The following is a 19,570-nucleotide window of genomic DNA, read 5'->3' as shown; positions in this document are numbered from 1 at the left end:
TTTGAACAGGCCGCTTTAAAACACTTTGCAGACAGTCGCTTTTCACTTCATGTCCAGCTGTCTGCATACTCGCCCATTTGCGAAGTACTCAGTCAAAGTAGTACAAACTGCTGTCTGCGCCTTTATGAATTATGAAGAGGACTCTTTTCTTACATTGTGCTGTAACTCACATGTGCGTCTTTCACTGTAGGAGGTGAAATTTTAGCGACCTTCCGAGAGAACCGAATAAATTAAACCAACGCACATCGTGGTTAAAACGTTGCTTTCGGATCCTGTTTGTCTTGTATAACCGTATGTGTGCGGCGGTTGTCTCGCAACGCCCGAAACATTTAGATTAGGAAAGCAATACATCACGTTTTTTTTCCTATTTCTTATATTCCAATAATCAAATCAGATTTCTCTGTGGAGAAACACGAGTCAGACACTTCGCTGAGTGTTTTAGCGGAAAAAGCCCGTCTGCATTGAGCTGGCAAACAGCAGCAGCGAGTCCTCGCAGCGTCCTATATTTGGGCACGGAAGTAGGCTACGACGTCATCGCGCTATGCTTGCAGATTTAAAAAAATGGAAAGAACGCACTGACGTAGAAGCCCTGACGTATAGTTAACCTTGGCAACAGACGGAACAATAAATAGAGCCAGTGGAGGTGCAGGAAAAATACTGCCATCCCATATGGAGGCTAATTTTAGACTTAATTTTAATTGTGCGTTGAATAAAACTGGAGCTGCTGCCATGTCTCATCCCGGGAAAAATGTTTATGTGTGTTTTCTACAGATAATAAAAAAAGTGCAAGACAGATAATTCAATTTAAATATCACTATCGTTTATTTACATATCTTACAAACAACATTCATTTTTACTCTCTCTGTAAAAAAATAAATTTCATAAATTAAAACCACTAATGTTTTCACAGAAAACTTCAAAATAGACCACTCAGACCATCATGGTTAAGACAAAGCACATCATTTTAAGTTTTTTTTTTTTCTTTCACAAATGGTTCACAATTACTCTCCATCAACCAGAAAACAAACTGGATCAATAATAACTATTGCTCTGAACACACATCAACACTACAACAAGTTTTGTTATCTAGCACCATAAAATCATATATTAACTCATAAAACGACTAGGTGGTATTAGTTGAAACATGCGTTTTGTAACTTGCTACATTGGTGTAATAGGCAAGTATAGATAAAGGCGAATAAAATTATAAATAATTTGCTTCCTGGTTAAAGTCCATTCCATAGCCCTGTGATCTGCACATCTGCCTCATACACATAAGAAAATGTGCTTGATAGGAAGTATTATTGTTATTTTGGAAGTCTTTAAAGGGCCAGCAGGGTCGGGGAGCTGAGAGAATCAGACGACTGGTCGTTGCTGCTGCTTCCTCTCCTGTGGGCGATGCCACAGGTGGGGAAGGTCTCTGCCTCTGGGAAGCTGAACACAAATGAAGACGTGTAGGTGGTGCAGGCCGGTGTGCAGGTCACTACAGGTGTGCACAGGGGCTCAAAGTCACCGTTATTGGCTGTGGCGTGAAGGGGCTCCCAGTCCTGATTTGTGTAAAGGGAGTTGGACAGGTCAACCTCTGGCACTGACCGCGCCGATTCCATTTCCGTCTTTGCCAGCAGATCCAGAGACTCCTCCAGGACAGAGGACTCCAGGTCTGTCATCTTGACGGTGCTGCTGGAGATGGTGGCGGTGGAGAGGACGGAGCTGCTGCTGCAGGAGAAGATGGAGTTGGAGGTTGAAGTAAAGGTTGGCTGGCTGGAAGCGATAGTGGTTGTGTTCGGGATGGTGGTCTCTGCCTGGGAGGACACAGCAGTGGCGAGGCAGGGGTGAACAGGAGATATGGAGACCACGGTGAAGTCACTGTCCAGCTCTGAGGGGATTTTGCAGATGGGCTGATGAGCAGCCAGAATGAACTCAAGCCTTTCTTTCTCCTTCAGAAGATTAGCAATATCATTCTGCAGGTTGGACTTCTCATCCTCAAGCTGATCAGTTTCCTGCAAGGGAGAGAGAAATAGAGGAAGCTGTTTAGTTTAACTGTTGGATAACACTTCTGGCAGCTTTGGCGGGAAATACATTTTGATGAATTATGTTAAAGCTGTCGAATACTTACAGCTTGCAGTGTGTCTGTAAGCTCTCTCCTCCTGTTGCGGCATTTTGCAGCTGCCTGCTTATTTCTCTCTCTGCGAATTCTTCTCTTCTCCTCCTCCTCAGGTGTCACCTGAACAAAACAAGAAAAAGTTAATTCTCTAGCACTATGATTAGTACACTGTCACATAGAAGATGCATGTTATGTAACACTTGAAGTGCATGGTCAGATAGTTACCTGCTCCACTCTGCCTCTCTTGTTAGAGTTATGAGGCTTGGATGCAGACCTCATGCCTGGTCTGGAGTACGCGGGGCTGGGGCTTGAGCTGTAGGGGTGAGCCCTGTGAGAGGGGGCCACCGAGGAGATCAAAGGCTGCACCATCCACTGCAGATCCGGGCTTGTTGAAATGGCTGTGACAGTGGGGATGAAGGAGGCACTTGATGCTGTCAGGTCAGTGAAATCCTGTGGGGAATGAAGCAAGAGGATCATAAGTACATTTGATTTCAGGAAGAGGGGGGATGCAGCATTGCAGGATGGTCTATAAAAAGCCGGGTGGTTTAAAAATATCCATATGATGTCAACTATGACGTTACACTCCCTCTATGGGGTTTCCAGGTGGATGAATGAATCGCGCCTTGCACTGTGTGCAGCAGGTCAATGTGCTATTTCAAGCACAACTTGGCTATTACTATGTCAGTCAGCTTATATTTATCATTTGGCTTTATGAGAATTATTTATTTATTTTTAGAAGTTGCATGCAAACAACTACATGTACACATCATACACATTGTCATAAAAGTTTGATAATGTTTGGACGTACCTGAGACTGGGGAGATCCCATGCTGGAGTAAGATCCTGCTGGGGACGGAAAGTAGTCCCCAGACGGTGAAGCGGTGCTGCAGCGGGAGGAATCGCACTCCGTGTTGAAAGAGGTAAACATCATTGTTTCCCAAAAACCAAGCAGGAAAATCCAAACAAATGTAAACTTGAGATGAGGAAATCCTTCTGGAGGTTTGTGAGAAACTCTTGAGTTGTCGCTCCCGATATGATCGTTCTTGTCGCTGTCTTGCTACTGAAAATTTAAATGCCAACTGTGAAAGCTCGGAGCCTTTTTATAGCCTGAGAAGGGCTGGACTAATGACGTGTGCAAAGGGGAGCGCTCTTCACCCGACACCGCGAGGAAAAAAACACCAAAACAGTCACATAACAACGCCGCGACAACGCAAACAATCGCTTGTATATTCTTTAATTACACTAAAACGCGAATATACAATCATAATGTGCGCTGTTTAAAGACAAAAAGTAACATTTAGATGTATTTTATTAATTCACCCTCGAGAAATGGAAGATTCCGAGAACGGGATCCCCGATACGTCATTTTCCAAATATGGTGCATCCTGTAAAAGGGGAGGACCTTGATGGGAAACACACCGTCTGAGATTGGCCGACAGCGGCATGACGTTATGTAAGACAACAAACACAGCGGCTGTTGTGAAAACTGAAGAACTGGGATAATGGTCAGCTAAAGTACATCCTACACAGCAAAGGACATCAAAGATTAATGCGAACATGCGCAATTGTCTGTTCAGAGGTGAGAATGCCAAACAAACGCACTGAAACAGGCACTGCTGGGGTGTTTTAAACACTGGATAATTCATTAAAATGTTATTATATATATCAGCATATTAACATATTTTACCTATTTTGCCAAGATGGCTTTTAATGCTTTTTTTAAAACTTAAAGAATATTCACAGTTTAACAAGTTGTAGTTTGAACTAATACAGCACAGTGAAAATACTCTGTTAAAAGTAAAAGCTCTGCATTAAAAATGTATGTTAAGTAAAAGTGAGTAATCTGGAAAATGTACTTTAAGTATGAAAAGCAAAAGTACCGACACAGCAAAGAAAAGAAACATCCCCCAAATTCATCTTCATTTTCTGTTGATTAGCTAATTGTTTACGTATTATGTGTATGTATTTTTTTCAACATATCATTTCAGCTGTACATGTATAAACTATTGGGTATTCGATTATAACACAGCATCCTATTTTATAGCCTACACTATTCTCATGTTTTTTTTTGCAAAAAGCCTTAATTTGTAAAGTAACTTAAGCTCTCAGATAAAAGTAGTTAAGTAATAAGTTCAATATCTCCCTCTGAAATGTAGTGAAGAAAAAATGCTTAGTGGGATGAAAAGAAAAAAATAAAATAAAGTACAAGTAATATGGTACTTGAGTAAATTTACACTCCACCACTTGGTTTGAAAAACTGTTGCAGCATCAGTGTATTGCGTTAGATGACTCTCAGCATCAAAATTCAAGTGGTTTTACTTGGAGCACAATAAAGGCTTGTTACTGACACGTTTTCTCTCCTCCACCAGCCTGTTTGACAATGATCCATCCTATCAGAGTACTCTAACTATCAGGCAGAGCTCCACAAACTCCTCCACTCCACCTGCTCTCACCATGCAACTTCCCAGTGTCATCACTTTAGACATCACAGCTGAGCACATCGGCTCGTAGGAACTACTCATCCAGACTCCTACTGTTTCCCTAACATCTCATCTTCTAGCCTGAACAAGTGGTGAGCCAGGAATAGGTGCCAGCATGTTGTAGCATATCAGAGTCAGAAAAAAAAAAACATTATTGATTTCTAGTGGGAAATTGTGATTTGTTACAGTTGCTCCAATGTTAAGTATAGGGAATTACAAGAAAGTAAAAATAAGAGTATGAAACGAAGTATGTGAGTATAAAAATAACTTACAATAAAAATAAAATATGCACAGTGCTATGTTTAACACTAGTATGTAAAACATTAAGAATGGAAACATTAAAAGTGTGTAAAATATAGAAATATGTGCATGCTTCATTACAAATTAGTGTGCAAAGTTTCAGAACAATAACAATATGTATTATGCTACAGTGTTCAACACAAAAGGAAGAAAATACTTGCATATAGATGATCAAAGTAAGGAGGGTTAACAAAAATGCTACCAGTTTGTCACATGAATAACTATAACAAATGTCCTCATTTATCACAGTCTCCATGTCACAATGACAGGCTGTAGCACACGATTAAAGCCTCATACATAATATAGTTCCACGAACAATTTCTGACTGCAGGATTTCATCTGCCATCTCCTGTAAAACAAGGTCAGAAATCCCAGAATGCGAAGCTGACAGAGCAGATTGAATCTCTGGGAAAAGACAACTAAATCTCTGCAAAGCAAGTTTCAAAACTTTAAAGACACACATTCATAACACTGAAAACACTGTGATTAATGTTTTAATAGAGCAGTCATTTCAGATGTTTGAATTAAGATGTTTTATCCTATTTTTCCGTTTCAAACCCATATTATTTTAATATTTTGTTATTTGATGATAATGCAAGCCCATAGAGGATATGCTGTTTAAACTGCTGTGCAAAACTAATTATGTTAGTAAACCTGAGAAAACTCACTTTCTAGCTCACCCAAGGTGCAAATAAATTAGTTCAGAGTAATGGGATAAAACAAATGTGCGTAATCTGTATAAAACCAAACCAGAAACACCATAAAAACACGTCAGAGCAGAGGTGATTGCATGTGTGTCTTCTGCCCGCAGGGGATGCCTGTACCTTTTGTGTGCAATCCAAGCAAGGGCGTGTTCAGGTACAAAGCGCACCGATAACAGGTTTGCTGTGTGTACTTTTCCACACTAGTGGTTTGGTTTTCTTAGGGATGTCGAGGCTTGAGCATTATGGTCTTCCCCTGATAGAGGGAATCCTCATGGTTTACATAAGGAGCAACATGAGTCACTGAGATGTAGCTTTGACACTAAGCCAACATTCTGACTTTCTACTGCTCTTCAAATTAAGTTATTAAAGTAACTATATTGCTTTACAACATATTTTAATACCTATAAAGTTCTGTTAAGTAGATCTTAAGAGAGAAGTGGCACAATATCTCACAAGTCCAAGAAAACAGAACAGTTTTACTAGTGTCAGCAGTATTTTGCTGGTCTTTTTATTCTGATTTTGCAATAATTTAAAAAGTAATACATGGGTAGAAAACATAAACTCACAATAGTTATTCATGTATTGACAACATTTGGGTTAACTAGACGTTTATGATCTTAGTAGAAAAATAGGACTATAGCAAACAAGTCCAAGAACCCAGTATTAGTAGTTTGTTTTTGTTTTTTTTAGCATTTATACAAAATTATAAGCAGGCAGAGAGAATTTGTTCTGGCCACAATAGTTATTCACAATAGCTTGGTTAAGTTTTCCCTTTGAATTTAACAGCCCCCCTGTACAGTGTACAGACTACAAGCTGGGCTGTGGTTAAAAATAGAGTTGGTATTATATGTGTTAACATGACTATAAGAAAATTATAGTGTTGATTATACATGATATAATATCATAATATCGTTTCTGTGTCAAAGTGCATCAATGTAGGTTAAAGGAGTTCTGTTTTGTTTCGCGCGCTCATGTTTTGTTCAACATTCCACGTCGTCATAGCAACACCCCACCCCTTCGCGTCAGTGACGTCCTCACTTTGCATAGCAACAACGATCGTTTGTGATATGGAGACGAATCACTCGACACAGAAAAACAAAAACCGGCTCTTCGGCATCGCGTGCGGAGATGCCATTTACGTAACGTAATGACGTCTCTGGTTCCAGGAAACCGTGTCAGAGTGAGATGTCTGTCTGTGTCTGAGCTCTCAGACAGCAGCGGGATGAAACAGGACACCGAACAACCCCTCTAGCCCGAGGATTGTTTGAATAGTATAGTTTTTTTGACCTGTTGGCAAGAACAACAGCTTCTAGAGCAGAAATGCTGACCTAGACTGTTTGTTTATAGACAAACAGTGTTGTTTTGTTATTTGGATATGAATAGACATAATACTGCAATAATAATACCACAATGTTAAAAATTAAATATAAAATATTCCGTTACAAGTAAAATTCCTGCATTGGAAATGTTTCTTATATAGGCTTATATAGACTTACAAGTAAGTACAATCAGGAATGTTAAGTAGGCATATTAAACATAAAAGTACCCATTTACGAAAATAAATTAATAAACTGTTTAGGTTGTACTTGTGTTAATCACTGGGTAGTTTATAACAAAATATCATTTTAAAATATTTTTGTCATGACTTTCATGTAAATGTATTAATTTGTGCGGTAACTAAAGCTCTCACAAAATGTAGTTAAGTGAATTATTTCCCTCTAGAATGTAGTGGAGTAGAAGTATAAAGCAACATGAAAAGGACAGACTCAAGTAAAGTACAAATACCTCAAATTCATACCTAAGTCCAGAACTTGACTAAATGTACTTAGAACATTCCACCACTGGGAACAAGTTTTCACATTAACACATGAGATTATTTGTACAAATCAAACATTTTGGGGAAAACATTTTGAAAACTTATTACAAACCTTTTTTTAAATTTTTATTTTAATTTTTATTAATTGAAGGACTGTTCTTTATTTATCAGGGGTGTAATGATTTATTTATTTATTATTATTATTATTTTTTTTACCCTCACTGGAGCTACAAATATTTTTCCTTGTGCCACCCTGACTGACTTGGGAAATTGCATGACCCTCTCAATCCCCTCAATCAATTACTTATTAGAAATGTACCCCAAAGTTAAAGTTACATTTTGAATACGAGATCCCAGACTTGAAAAAAAAACTTGTTTTTTTTTTTACTCTTGTCATACATACTGGTTAGTTTATTCATTTATTTTATATTTGACATGCCTCTCCTATTTAGCACCACCGCTCCCTCCTTAAAAATAACAGTCCCTTGGTTTGAACTATTGCCACACATAGCCTATAAAAGGTGTTGTAGAGGTTACAAAAGGTAAGACGAAGTCCACACTTTTCAGCCACACTCACAGCCTTTAAGCAGCCACCTGCACTGCTGTTACTGGTTTAAACTGTAAAAAAAATATTTTACATACAAACCCAGCTTTTTTTGCACCACCCTGTCAATCCTCAAACATAGCTAACAGTCCCTTATTTATTATTATCTCGCAGGACTTTTAAAAAAAAATCAACCTCTGCCATTTAATTTTAGTCACAGTGTCCTTACATTGCAGCAGTGGAGATCACAGTCAGTTGTCTATTTGCCTTATTTACATGAACTTTGAACGGTGATGTCACTGCGTCTAAAAATAAACTCCGCCACTCTGTGAGCGCTCACGCTCAACTTGCTTTGAAGAAAACAAGTCTTTGAGCTGTATTAAGGGGTGTCTGCGGTTTTGTACGACCTTTGAACCCTCCTGCTCCTGAACCGCCGTCGGCTGAATGGGCTCAAGCCGACCACCTAATGATGTGCCGGTAAATACGGCCAAAGGGGGCTGAGACTGCCGGGAAGCAGCCGGGAGCGCAGCCCCACTGAGAGGGGAGAGGCCCCCTCTCTGTTCACCAAACTATCCCTTTCACTCCAGTGGATCTGTGAGGTCATGTGAAACCTAAATATAGCATATCCAGCATATATAATCCCCTTTCTTATGGGAGCTGAATTAGGATGTGCGGGAACAACGTTTACATAATTGATAATAAATTGCATTTAGTCTGATTTAGGGGAAATGAGCACAGGAAAACAACCCACTGAGCAAATTAACTTCGAAAAGACTTGATAAATGGCTATTAGACGTATATCTGCCTTTAAATTTTTAGATTTCGGTTAGCCTATGATTGAAAAAAACACTGCATATGACAAAAAAGACAGGTATGCAAGCTACTTTTGTTAATTATTTGAAGGTTTTTATGTATTTTATATTTGATGATTATTGGTCTAAACCTGCTATAAATCCTGGTCTATAACAGGGCTAAAGATTAAGGACGATATTAAAATGTCTATGTCTATTGCTCAATGGTAGCCCAATCAAAGAATACTTTTGGAAAAGAGGACTAACGTTTGTAATTGCCTACAATGAATCATTGGTGTGATATAAGTATGATTTATCAGCGCATTTGCAAATCAATATCTGCGTAAAGACGTGGTCTTATCCAGAGGTGGGTCAAGTGCAAGGCTTCCTTCTTCTCCTAAAAGTAGCTGGATGACGCCGTTATCAGGTACAATGCATGACGATCCTCTCAGCGCACTTTCTTTTGTGACTGTGAGTGAGTGGGCCACACACAGCCACACGTCCGTCCGTCTGCGCGCTCCAGCCCCCCGTGCGCCACAGCGCGCCCCCTGCTCGCCGGAAACTCCATATATGGCTTGGTCGGTCCATTCGGCGATTGGCTGCTTTACTACAGCGACAATTCTGTTGCTGGAGCCTCTATTCATATGCAGAGACAGGTGAAAAAAGGCGGTGTGATATATGGGTGACACTTCATTTAGCAGCTCATAAATAACGAGGAGGTGTGCTGGAAGCTGCTTTCATTAAATCACTGGGTTTCAACAATACTGGTTAAAATGATAGGTTTTGGGCAGATGTTTTATTGTATAGAGCACTGTTGTGATCTAGGCTGTTCGGAGGGGACACTGTTTTAAACTGCATATGAATATATTGCACCACCTCCCTTCACTTACAAGAACATTTCTATTAATGCGCCAATACGTCTCGTGAACATATGTGCACGTATAGGGGACATAATGTATATGATGCAGATGCTGCATACATGATATGACGTAGTTCATTCATGGCAATGGGCACCTCACGCAGGCGGGGGTGTTACTTAATATGTGCTTGCTACGTTTGTATATATGAGTGAATTAAATGAGTTAAAAAATAAAAAAACGCTGATCATATTAATGTTCAGACGATCCATTGATTTAATTCATAAAGTGGAAAACATCTGCTGGCTTTTTTCTCTCCCTCACCTCTCCCTCTGCGCGATGGTTCGGTCTCACCACACAGATTTCATTCATAAAATTCCAGCTCACTATAAAAGGCGGGCCTCACCACTATCTGCACAGTTACCATTTATGAACCCGGCAAATGGAATATAAATTGTGTGGTGTTTAGGCGTTTACTAAGATTAGATAGACTATTTTATCTTTTTTTTTCTTTTTTAAATATATGCAGTGATTTTTGAAAGAGGAGAACATGCATCCAGACTACAGCAGTGAGTTCGACTCATCGTCCAGCTGTAGCACAGCATCGCCTGGCGGGGACACCCCTGGGTGCAGCCAGCATCCTCCTGACTCGCTTTCATCATCAGTGGACAGCGCCAAGGTAGATCTGATCATCCAACGAAATAATAATCCTCGCCAAAAAATGTTTCTATGATTTTTGCAGGATAATTCATGCATTATTTAGGTTGCAAAAAGGCGACTGTGGGTACATAATGTTCACACATATCCAAGAACATTTCATAGACAGCATGTTCTTTAAGTGGCTGCAGATGAATGTGCAAACATGCATGCATCTGAAGGAAATCAGCGCAAAAAAATTCTTTTAGGGAGATTGTGATGCACTTTAGACATGCCTTGGTCGTGACCTTTCATTTTGATGCAAATGACTGATAAGGACGTGTTGATAATGCATCTGATTTTCATGGATTCTATTGCATTTTTCCCCCATCCTTCAGCCAAATGATTGATGTAGCATTTATCTAAAGGTCAGACACTAACAGAGCTCCCTCACTCATCAGATAAGACAAATTACGTGTCTGACTGCATGCATATGCATGTCTGTGATGTGGGTTTTTCCAGGATACTGAGCCCGGTGCAGCAGACTCCTTTGTTCCGACTGTGACTGCAATCTCAACCTCGCCGGATCTGAGGTGGATGGTGCAGCCGACAGTCATCACATCTGTGTCTCCGTCGGCAAAGACCAAAAGTCACGTCTCGAGCCAGTCGTCTTCCCCGACAGGTGCAAACAAGGCGAAGCCCTCCAACAGGAAAGGGCTGAAAGACAAGGTATGCAAGAAAATAGCGCGTGGAGGGGGGGATCAAATGTCAGTCAATCAATCAATGATTGTTCCTCAATAACATCCTCACATCCCCCGCCACGACCCATTTCCACTAATAGAGGTATAAAAAAATGTAGTTATCGCGATATTTCATCAAAACGAGAAGTAGGTTTCAATTGGGTTTTTTACTGTTAAGGGAAAATTAACGTAGCGCGCAGTGCAAATAAATGTCTGCAGGGAATCGCACACCAGGTGATTGGATCACAACTAATTGGTGCAGCGAGTAATTACTTTGAGGAGTAACGAGCGCATCACTGTTTATGAATGGAAACGGGAAATTGCATCGCAAGCGCGCGTTCACGTGGTCGACCAGACCGTGCCAGTGGTGCAGCATTTTAACGCCTGAACTGAAAACACAGTCTGCACCGAGCAGATCAGTATTCCCAGCATACACTGCAATGATTTTTTTCTCTCCTTTTTTTGGCACGTGAAATGGTGCTCAAGAGCCAACTGCTGATATGGCGAAACTCAGCAGGATGCGCATTTAAATGGGCTATTTCTGATTGATTTTTTTCAGCCTTCCAAAGAGGAGGAGGAGAGGAGGAGGATCAGGAGGGAGAGGAACAAGATTGCTGCAGCAAAGTGTCGCAACAGACGAAGGGAGCTGATAGACACCCTGCAAGCTGTAAGTAGCCTATGCTATAGAGAAATGGTTCCCAGCTGGTCCAGCCACTGGGTCCTGATTTCTCTTTGGTCATTAGTTCAAGGTTCACACATAAGACAAATTATCACATATTCAGTTTTATCTGACAAAATGTAAAAAAAACCAAACAAACAAACAAAAAAACATGTGGGCTTAAAACACTATGAAATAAAAGTTATAGAATAAAGTGTTATTACTTAAAACCATGGGAGTTTCTTGGATTTGAGGACACTGGGGACTGGGGGCAATTTTGAGTGACTTTTTTTCCTGTAAAAATGTGGGTAATTTGGGTAACTTTGGCGATTTTTTGTCTTGAAAATTTTTTGGCTCTGTGTTTTCTTTATTTTTTGGCAATTTGTAATTTATGCCTTCCAGTTTTTGTTTTTTCCCTTTAAAATTATGGGTAATTTTCAAAAACTTTTGGCAATTTTTTATTTTCTTTTAAAGAAAAATTGATTTTATTTCTTTAAATTTTGGGGGGATTTAAAAAAAAAAAATAGCAATTGTTTTTCACTTTCTAACAACTCTTGAATACTTTCAGGCCTGCCAAAATAAAATTCCCCAAAAGACACAGCCAGAACTGTTTACTGTTGGATTTTCAAATTTCCTACAGTCCTTGAACACATCATGTGGGATGCACACCAAGCATTTTCCCTGAGTCACTCAGGAAGGCACAAGGAAAAATATTTGTAGCTTTGGGGAGTGGTAGTGTCAAAAAAAAAGAAAAATGCCGTCCAGTTTTTCCCAAACTTCACATGGTCGTAAGTCTCTTGCGGCCCATTCAGAATGGACCCGCAACCTACTTTTGGACTGCACTAGTTGGGAACCACTGCACATTCACACAGCACATGCACTGTAAGACATGTCACTATCATTAAAGATCACAGGAGCACAGTGTGGATGTTGCAGAGTACCACGGGGCAGCAGTGTTTTCATGCCTCCCTGAATCCTCTCTGATTTTCTCCCTTCTCTTCTAAGGAAACGGACAAGCTTGAAGATGAGAAGTCTGCCCTCCAGACGGACATAGCCGAACTGCTGAAGGAGAAAGAAAGACTGGAGCAGGTCTTGGTCGCCCACAAACCATCCTGCAAACTCCCTGTGAGTGACGACAATGATGATGATGATGATGATGAGAAGGAGGATGATAATGAAGATGATGTTAACACAATGCTGCAAGATCCTCCGGCCTCCCCACAGCTGCTATCCATCTTAGACAGTGGAAAAACCCCAGAGGGCAACACAACCATCGGAGAAGCCCCCATAGGTCAAGACATGGACAGTGTCCCTTGCATCCCTGCTGCAGCCATTCTGGGGAACTCCAACATCCTCCTGTGCTCGAGTGCAGAGGAGGAGACCCTGGAGGACTTGAAAGGAGATGACCTGGATGACTTGGTGCCCAGCCTGGAGATGGCAGTGACTCCAGACATGGCTGCATCCGTCCCTGACATAGACCTGAGCGGCCCCTTCTGCCTCTCAGACTGGGAAACGCTGTACAAGTCTGTGGCAAACGACCTTGAATCCTTGAGCACACCAGTCATGTCTTCCAGTCCCACTTGTAGCAATTACCGCACAGTGTTTTCCTTTAATTACTCCGAGATTGATTCCTTGGCTGAGGGCTTCGAGAGCCTCAAAGGCAGCCTCGTTGCGTCTGAGTTAATGAAAGATAGTCTTAACTCTCCAACACTTCTGGCCTTGTGAATGCAAAGTTATGCAATGATACTGTAATCGTATTCTAACCAGCCAGCAAGCTATGATCTCTCTCAAAAACAATGTTTTGTAGTGTGAGTTTTGATGTTGTGTAAACCGAAACATCAAAGGTTGTGTACATGACATGTTTTCTGTGGCTGTAACAGGGTTGACTTCTTCCATACTGCCGGTGCTGTTCTTTGCGCCGTTGACAAAAGTGCATGCAAATACGAGTCATCCGTAATCCAAGAAGAGGTGGTAACTTGTGTTTTTTAAATGTGATGTGAAGCTAGATCAATAGCCTTATGTATGTGTAATACTGTTGACAAAGTTGTGTTGTATAACAAGTGAAAATAGCAGGGTTACTAACGTGTAGTGTATAGGTGTCACATCTTGCTGTAAGGTGTCCCCTAACATGACATTTACTTTAAAGTTTTTCCATAAAAAAATTATCATGTCATGTATTTTATCAAGATGTATTTTATGACATAGTTTATTTTTTTACTTATCAAAAATGATCAGATGCAAAAATTGTATAATGCTGGGAATAAAATAAAACAACCACGAACAATGTCTCCTCGCTCACTCCATCAGAAATATTATTTTGAATAAAAAGTCAGAACATTAACTTAAGTACTGAACTTAGAGGACAACTTTGGAATTTTTCAACCTAGATCCTGTTTTCCATGTTTATGTGTCTAAATATGTGAATAACAGTGTTTGAAATTGTTGGAGTAACCACAGCAGGCCAGTGTGCACCATCACTGGCTCTAAATGTTATGTCTAAAGTGTCTCTTTACCTATCTGGTCTGTTTGTTGTTGTGTCTCACTTAAGGAGAAAACACTTTCAAAATCTCATGAGATGTGACTTGTTGCAGGAGGACAAAGCTCATTGTTAAATTTTACAGGTTGATTTTACCTTTAAAAAATCTAGGAAACCGATTGCCTGAAAAATTGAAAGTAAATAAATCAATTAGTCTTTATGTGTTTACTTTATATCTAATTGTTACGTTGTTGCAACTTAAAGATGACAAATTTAATTAAATTAATCTTTCTAAATTTTAGCAACTTCAGTAAATCAAGTTTACTGTGCTATATTAAGATAATATATATCTGTATTCTGCTGGTTGCAAACTAGTCAGTCATATTTGTATGATCTCAAACATGCTAACAAAACAGAACTCACAGATCTCCTAACTTCATTTATGGCAAAGTCCTATTTGTCATGATCCAGTTAAGTCAGACTAGCTGACTAAGTTGCAACAGCTTCACAGAATTAAGTACACACAGCTAAATTTTGGGCAAACTTAACAATTAGATATAAAGTTAAAATGAACTAAGATTAAAAGCAGCAGCAGCAGGGGGTTTGAATCCGGCTTCGGCCCTTTGCTGCAGCCCCCCCCTTCCCTTTCACGCTCACACTGTCCTGTCAATTAAATGCAATGAAAGCCCCAGGTTATAAGGTTATATTTACTTTTTCAAGGCAATTGGTTTCCAAGATTATTTTAAGCAAGCTCAACTTGTCAGATTTTACAGTGCTGGAAATGCAAGCCAGGGTTGGAGGAAAGAGTGCCGCAATAATGTGTTTTGTTGGAGCACAGAAAACACAGTTTAAGTGTCATCTTAAAGGATTAAAATAGGAAAAAAAATAGTGGTTTGTGTTTGTGCATTTACGAATTCGGCCAACAAAATGTTGTGCAATAATTCGCAAAGCAACATACAGACCAGATAAAGTGAAAGGTAAACAGATCCTTAATTCAGATACTCATGATAACAGTACTTGCGTGTCTGTGCCAAAAATAAACTTTTAATGGATGTACAATGACGGTGCACAAATGCCCCATCTGGTTACATTGCAGGCATTGCACAGCTGCAGCAGCCCCTCTCATTACTGGACCAATTTCAAAAATGTTACCCTTTAAGTACAGCTCACATTTTCCCAGTACTTTTACTCAAGTAAAAATCTAACTGAAACACTTTCACTTGCACTGGAGTAATATTTAACCAGTATGCTTGCAAGTAATTGAGTTATATACTTTGTCCAACACTGCCTACTAAAGTGTTCATTTAGTAATTGTTCTGGAGCTTTCTATCATATAACATGGTTTTCATCAGCAGAAAATGTTTGCTCAGTACTTACAGAATTGTAGATGTTCAAATTTACTTTACTACTACTTTACTTAATTTACTTTACTTTTCTGAGCACTTCAGGTCTTTAAAATGTCACTGATCACCAATTTGTCTCTTCATCTGCTGAAAAAAAAATATTACCACAAAGGTGCCTTAGTGATATGATAATCATGTTCTCATTTGCAAAAAGAGAAAAATAAATAAATAAACAAATACATAATTTAAAATAAATTACGTTCATATTTTACAAGATTACAAAGGACAATAATAACCAAGAGGCCCTGAGACAGGCCAACGTTTGTACTTATTACTCATTAGTTAGGGAAAATTTATATTTATAATGATCATGATTACATACTTAAAATTATGTTTCAAAATTCTTATAATGTTTTAAGCATTTTTCCAGGTCTTCTGCTCTATTTGACCTTCTTTTTTCTTTTCTTTTAAAGACATACTTTGAATGTGTTGAACTAAGAATTTGTTCAGGTTTCGCAGGATTAGATGATGAAGAGGAGGATTTCTTCCACTTTAACAGGACAGGGGAAAACGAAATTTGAACCTCAGTCTTTAAGCCAACATACACAAGAAAACCTCCAATGCTCAGAAAAAAAAAATCTTCATCTGACAAAAAAGATTATGTAATATGATAGCTCTAGACAATTTAGCCTACTATGCAGTATCAAGAAAAGGGTCAAAATTAATATTTTGCGCTGAGTATGCGTCCATAGAGATGACAGTGAGCCTATTTTTGGGTTCTGGATTACATAAAGTCCAACCACCGGGGACTGAGCCGTGTTTAAAATGAGTGGGAACAGCAGAAACAGCAGGTTAATTATTTATTCATAGCTCGTTCTCAGCTCCACTATTGTCACGGTCAACCCGACTATACAGCAGCGCAGTGCGTGCGTGCTGCGCGTGACGTCAACGCGCGATTGCCGTATACGTTTCACTTCCGTTGACCATGTTTGGGTCACTGCAGTTGTTTTGTTACCATGGCGACGGGTGTCATATTTCGGGGGCCGGGAGGATGTTACCGGAAAAAGTCGAAGCAAGAGCGAGCAGAGGGGATGAAACTTTCTCATCGAGCACAGCGCGGGCATCACGTGCATGATGATATGTGGCCTAATTAGTAATTTAACGGTGCCAGAGCATTTCTGGGAACAGCAAACAAGGCATTTAATGACCGCAGCTTGTTTGGTTTCTGTCCTCAGCGAGCAAATAGGGTGAAGTCAGGTCATCTGAGACACCAAAATGGGACAAATAAAGTTTTACATCTTGGGTTCTTTAAATATTAGCAGCAAGTCACCAAACATGTTACAGAGTTGTTGCTACAAATGTGCCTTTCACGAAAGAATCCCTTTTACTGGTTTGAGATTATGGGCAGGGTAAAGAGTTAAAAACTGACTGGTCCCACAACTTAACAGGAAAGCCATGTGGCATGCTAGTTTTCACTCTTTGGTAACAAGAGTCCTGCACCTAAAACCAGGGTTCATGTGGATCCTTAAAAAGTCTTAAAAGGCATTGAATTTAAATCTAAAAGTAAGGCCTTAACTGGTACTAAAATGACTTAAATTAATCTTTCAAAAGTCTTAAAAATGCTCCCACATGGGATATTGGATTTTTATAAATAGTTATTTTCAAATGTTGCATTGTAAAATGTAAAAAATAATCGGTAACATTTTTTTTTTTTTTTTTGTTAAATAATGTAATAAATTCCTCTTCCTGAACTCATCATGATGGGAATCCAAGCAGTTCAATCTCATATACAGAGTGAAAAACACAAAATCACCAGGAAAACCAGACAGAAGTGCTAGATATTTACCACTTCTGTTGGTAAACCAAACAGATACTTTTATGATAATATAATATATTCATTGTCTTCCATGTGTTTCACTCATAATAGGTTGTTGTTGTTTTGTCAACATTTGACGAAAATAATCAAACTTTTTCACTGGACCAAAGACATTTCATGTTTTATGTCATACTAAACATTTGGGCAAAATAAAATTGTCCTTCAATTTTAGTTATTAGAAAATTAGTCTTAAAATTTATTCCAAGTGGCATTAAAAAGTCTTAAATCTAATTTGCCTTAAGCTGCAGGAACCCTGTAAACAATTAGGATATATCAACAAAAATGGTTGTAGGGTGTCGGTTTTTATTAACTATTTGACTTATAATCAAAATATTTTTTAATAACACTCTTCACTTTTTTATGGTTAAAGGTACTGAATGTGTACATAATGTATTCAGGTAAAATGGATAAAACCAGTATGTTTTTTGTGTAGCAGATGCCTTAAAATGATGACTTGTACTTTTGCGGGCCATTCACATTTCAGACATTTTTGGCGCTTTTTTTCCCTAGACATGTGCACGTCCATTGTAGACAATATGGCACCAAGCAAACAAAATAATGGGGAAAAGATGGCGGACGAGTTGGGCAATCTTTTAATGAATAATTAGGTTACATGAATGATTAAATAAATCAATCACTGAACTGATAGATAGATTTAATAATTTTAAAAACAAACAACTATCCCATTTTACCTGCACATGTTATCAGTGAGGTCTTGATGTGTTTCAGGTCCAAAAATTTCTTAATTATTTTACTTGGCAACATAGTTTCTTTATAGAAACATTGCAGAAAACCATAACAACTTCTAAAAGTAACACTTAAAGGTAGTCTTTAGAGTTTTTAAAATGTGTCTTTAAAGTCTGTCACTGATCACCTATTTGTCTCTTCATCTGCTGAATTATTACTTACAAATTTATTATTTTGGTGGTTTTCGTGGAAATCTACGAAAAAGTGCCCCACATTACCTAACGTCACCCTAATGACTGCAGCTTGTTTGGTTTCTGTCCTCCATGAGGGAATATTTCACAGCAGCAGTAACACCACAGTCGATGCTTGTAACCACATTGAGCCAAAATGAGCACATTTTATTCATGAACGCATGCCAGAGAGCCTTTGCTGAAGGTTTAAACATGTTTCCATGCTGATAGTATGTGAGAAGTGTAGTCTTTCTTTTTAATCAGTAGGGGGAGCTACAGCGCGAGCAGTGTGCAGCAAACCACTGAGCCTGTCTTCATCTTATCAGCAGCATGTGTGCATGATGTCCTGGTGCCCGGCTATTTTAGAGTGATGATGGATGAGCCTGTCAACAGCTCTGATATCTACTGACTCACTCTTTGTCCACTTGTTCCATTAAACTGTGTGACCTGCAGTGTGAAGACCTCCACAACCTGTTTCCGAGTTGTAAAATGTCACATTGATAGAGCTGTTAACAGCCAAACATCAAGCAGCGCAACCAGCCGTTTAACAAGTGAGCAAAGGGGGTTTTTATTTTGAGGTTAGGACTGCTGTTACTCTCAGTGGAGGAGGAAGTATTTCTTTCTCTTACTTTGACAATAAAAAGCATGTAAAAAAAAAAAGGCGTTATTTTAAAGTGAAGTAATACCACATTTAAAAGAGCACAGGTATTATCAGTAAAATCTAGGGCATTCAAAAGGTATCAAAAGTAAAAGTATGGGAGACTGGGGATAGTTTTGAAAGTTTTGTCTGCATATTGGAGCTCTTTAGGAGGAACAGTGTGTAAGATTTGGGGAGATTTAGTGCTGTCTAATGTGGAGGATTGCAGATTGCAACCAGCTGAAACTTCTCTCGATTAGAATTCCCTCAGTATTTATTGTTCGGGAGGTTGTTACGAGGAGCCAAATTATCAGCAGAGGTCTCTTCCTCTCCAAACCACAGGGAACAAACACCGGTAAAAACACAGAATAAAGCAGCTGCACTTAAGGAAAATCTGTGTTTTTTTTATGTTTTTTTTTGTTCAGGGGTCCCTAACTACGATGGTTGACACGAAACATGAATGGTTCTATCTAGAGCCAGTGTTTGGTTTGTCCATTCTGGGCTACTGTAGAAACAATCTGGTGATCTCCGTGGATGAAGACCTGCTCCTTATGTATATATAAATGGCTTATTCTAAGGTAACAAAAACATAACAATTCTTATTTCCAGGTGATTATTATATATTCCATTTTGACAATATATTCTCATAAATGCTACACAATGGACCGTTAAGCCGGTGCCGATGGCTGTT

The 19,570-nt window shown here is 39.2% G+C and overlaps 2 protein-coding genes and 1 long non-coding RNA gene across 3 annotated transcripts in view; 1 reads left to right on the top strand and 2 right to left on the bottom strand.

Moving 5' to 3' along the window:
- Nucleotides 1–798: 798 nt before the first annotated feature.
- fosab (Fos proto-oncogene, AP-1 transcription factor subunit b) lies at nt 799–3,185 on the bottom strand. The gene is made up of 4 exons (XM_042503763.2): nt 2,913–3,185; nt 2,330–2,554; nt 2,117–2,224; nt 799–2,000 (listed from the first exon to the last, which is right to left on the bottom strand). The coding sequence occupies exons 1-4, from the start codon at nt 3,033–3,035 to the stop codon at nt 1,323–1,325; spliced, it is 1,134 nt and encodes a 377-aa protein (XP_042359697.2). The 5' UTR covers nt 3,036–3,185; the 3' UTR covers nt 799–1,322.
- Nucleotides 3,186–9,407: 6,222 nt separating this feature from the next.
- Nucleotides 9,408–13,914, top strand: LOC121955772 (protein c-Fos). The gene is made up of 4 exons (XM_042503849.2): nt 9,408–10,275; nt 10,755–10,961; nt 11,532–11,639; nt 12,636–13,914. Exons 1-4 carry the CDS (start codon nt 10,147–10,149, stop codon nt 13,353–13,355), a joined length of 1,164 nt encoding a protein of 387 aa, XP_042359783.2. The 5' UTR covers nt 9,408–10,146; the 3' UTR covers nt 13,356–13,914.
- LOC148186840 (uncharacterized) overlaps nt 10,839–19,570 on the bottom strand; it is a 39,646-nt gene continuing 30,914 nt past the window's right edge. The window contains exon 4 of the long non-coding RNA XR_015779170.1: nt 10,839–10,949. This is a non-coding gene — a long non-coding RNA (uncharacterized LOC148186840). The remainder of the gene's footprint in view (nt 10,950–19,570) is intronic.

This window comes from Plectropomus leopardus, chromosome 16, assembly GCF_026936395.1.
Source record: "Plectropomus leopardus strain MGB_pleo_1.0 chromosome 16, ASM2693639v1, whole genome shotgun sequence".
Classification (NCBI taxonomy): Eukaryota; Metazoa; Chordata; class Actinopteri; order Perciformes; family Serranidae; genus Plectropomus; species Plectropomus leopardus.
This window is presented reverse-complemented; position numbering and strand designations above follow the sequence as displayed.

Coding starts and splice junctions, on each gene's coding strand:
- fosab (XM_042503763.2), bottom strand. CDS start 3,035: ATGATGTTTACCTCTTTCAACACGGAGTGCGATTCCTCCCGCTGCAGC. Junction 2,225..2,329: donor AGAGAGGCAGAGTGGAGCAG/GTAACTATCTGA, acceptor TGTTTTGTTCAG/GTGACACCTGAGGAGGAGGA. Junction 2,001..2,116: donor TTACAGACACACTGCAAGCT/GTAAGTATTCGA, acceptor TCTCCCTTGCAG/GAAACTGATCAGCTTGAGGA.
- LOC121955772 (XM_042503849.2), top strand. CDS start 10,147: ATGCATCCAGACTACAGCAGTGAGTTCGACTCATCGTCCAGCTGTAGC. Junction 10,962..11,531: donor GGAAAGGGCTGAAAGACAAG/GTATGCAAGAAA, acceptor GATTTTTTTCAG/CCTTCCAAAGAGGAGGAGGA. Junction 11,640..12,635: donor TGATAGACACCCTGCAAGCT/GTAAGTAGCCTA, acceptor TTCTCTTCTAAG/GAAACGGACAAGCTTGAAGA.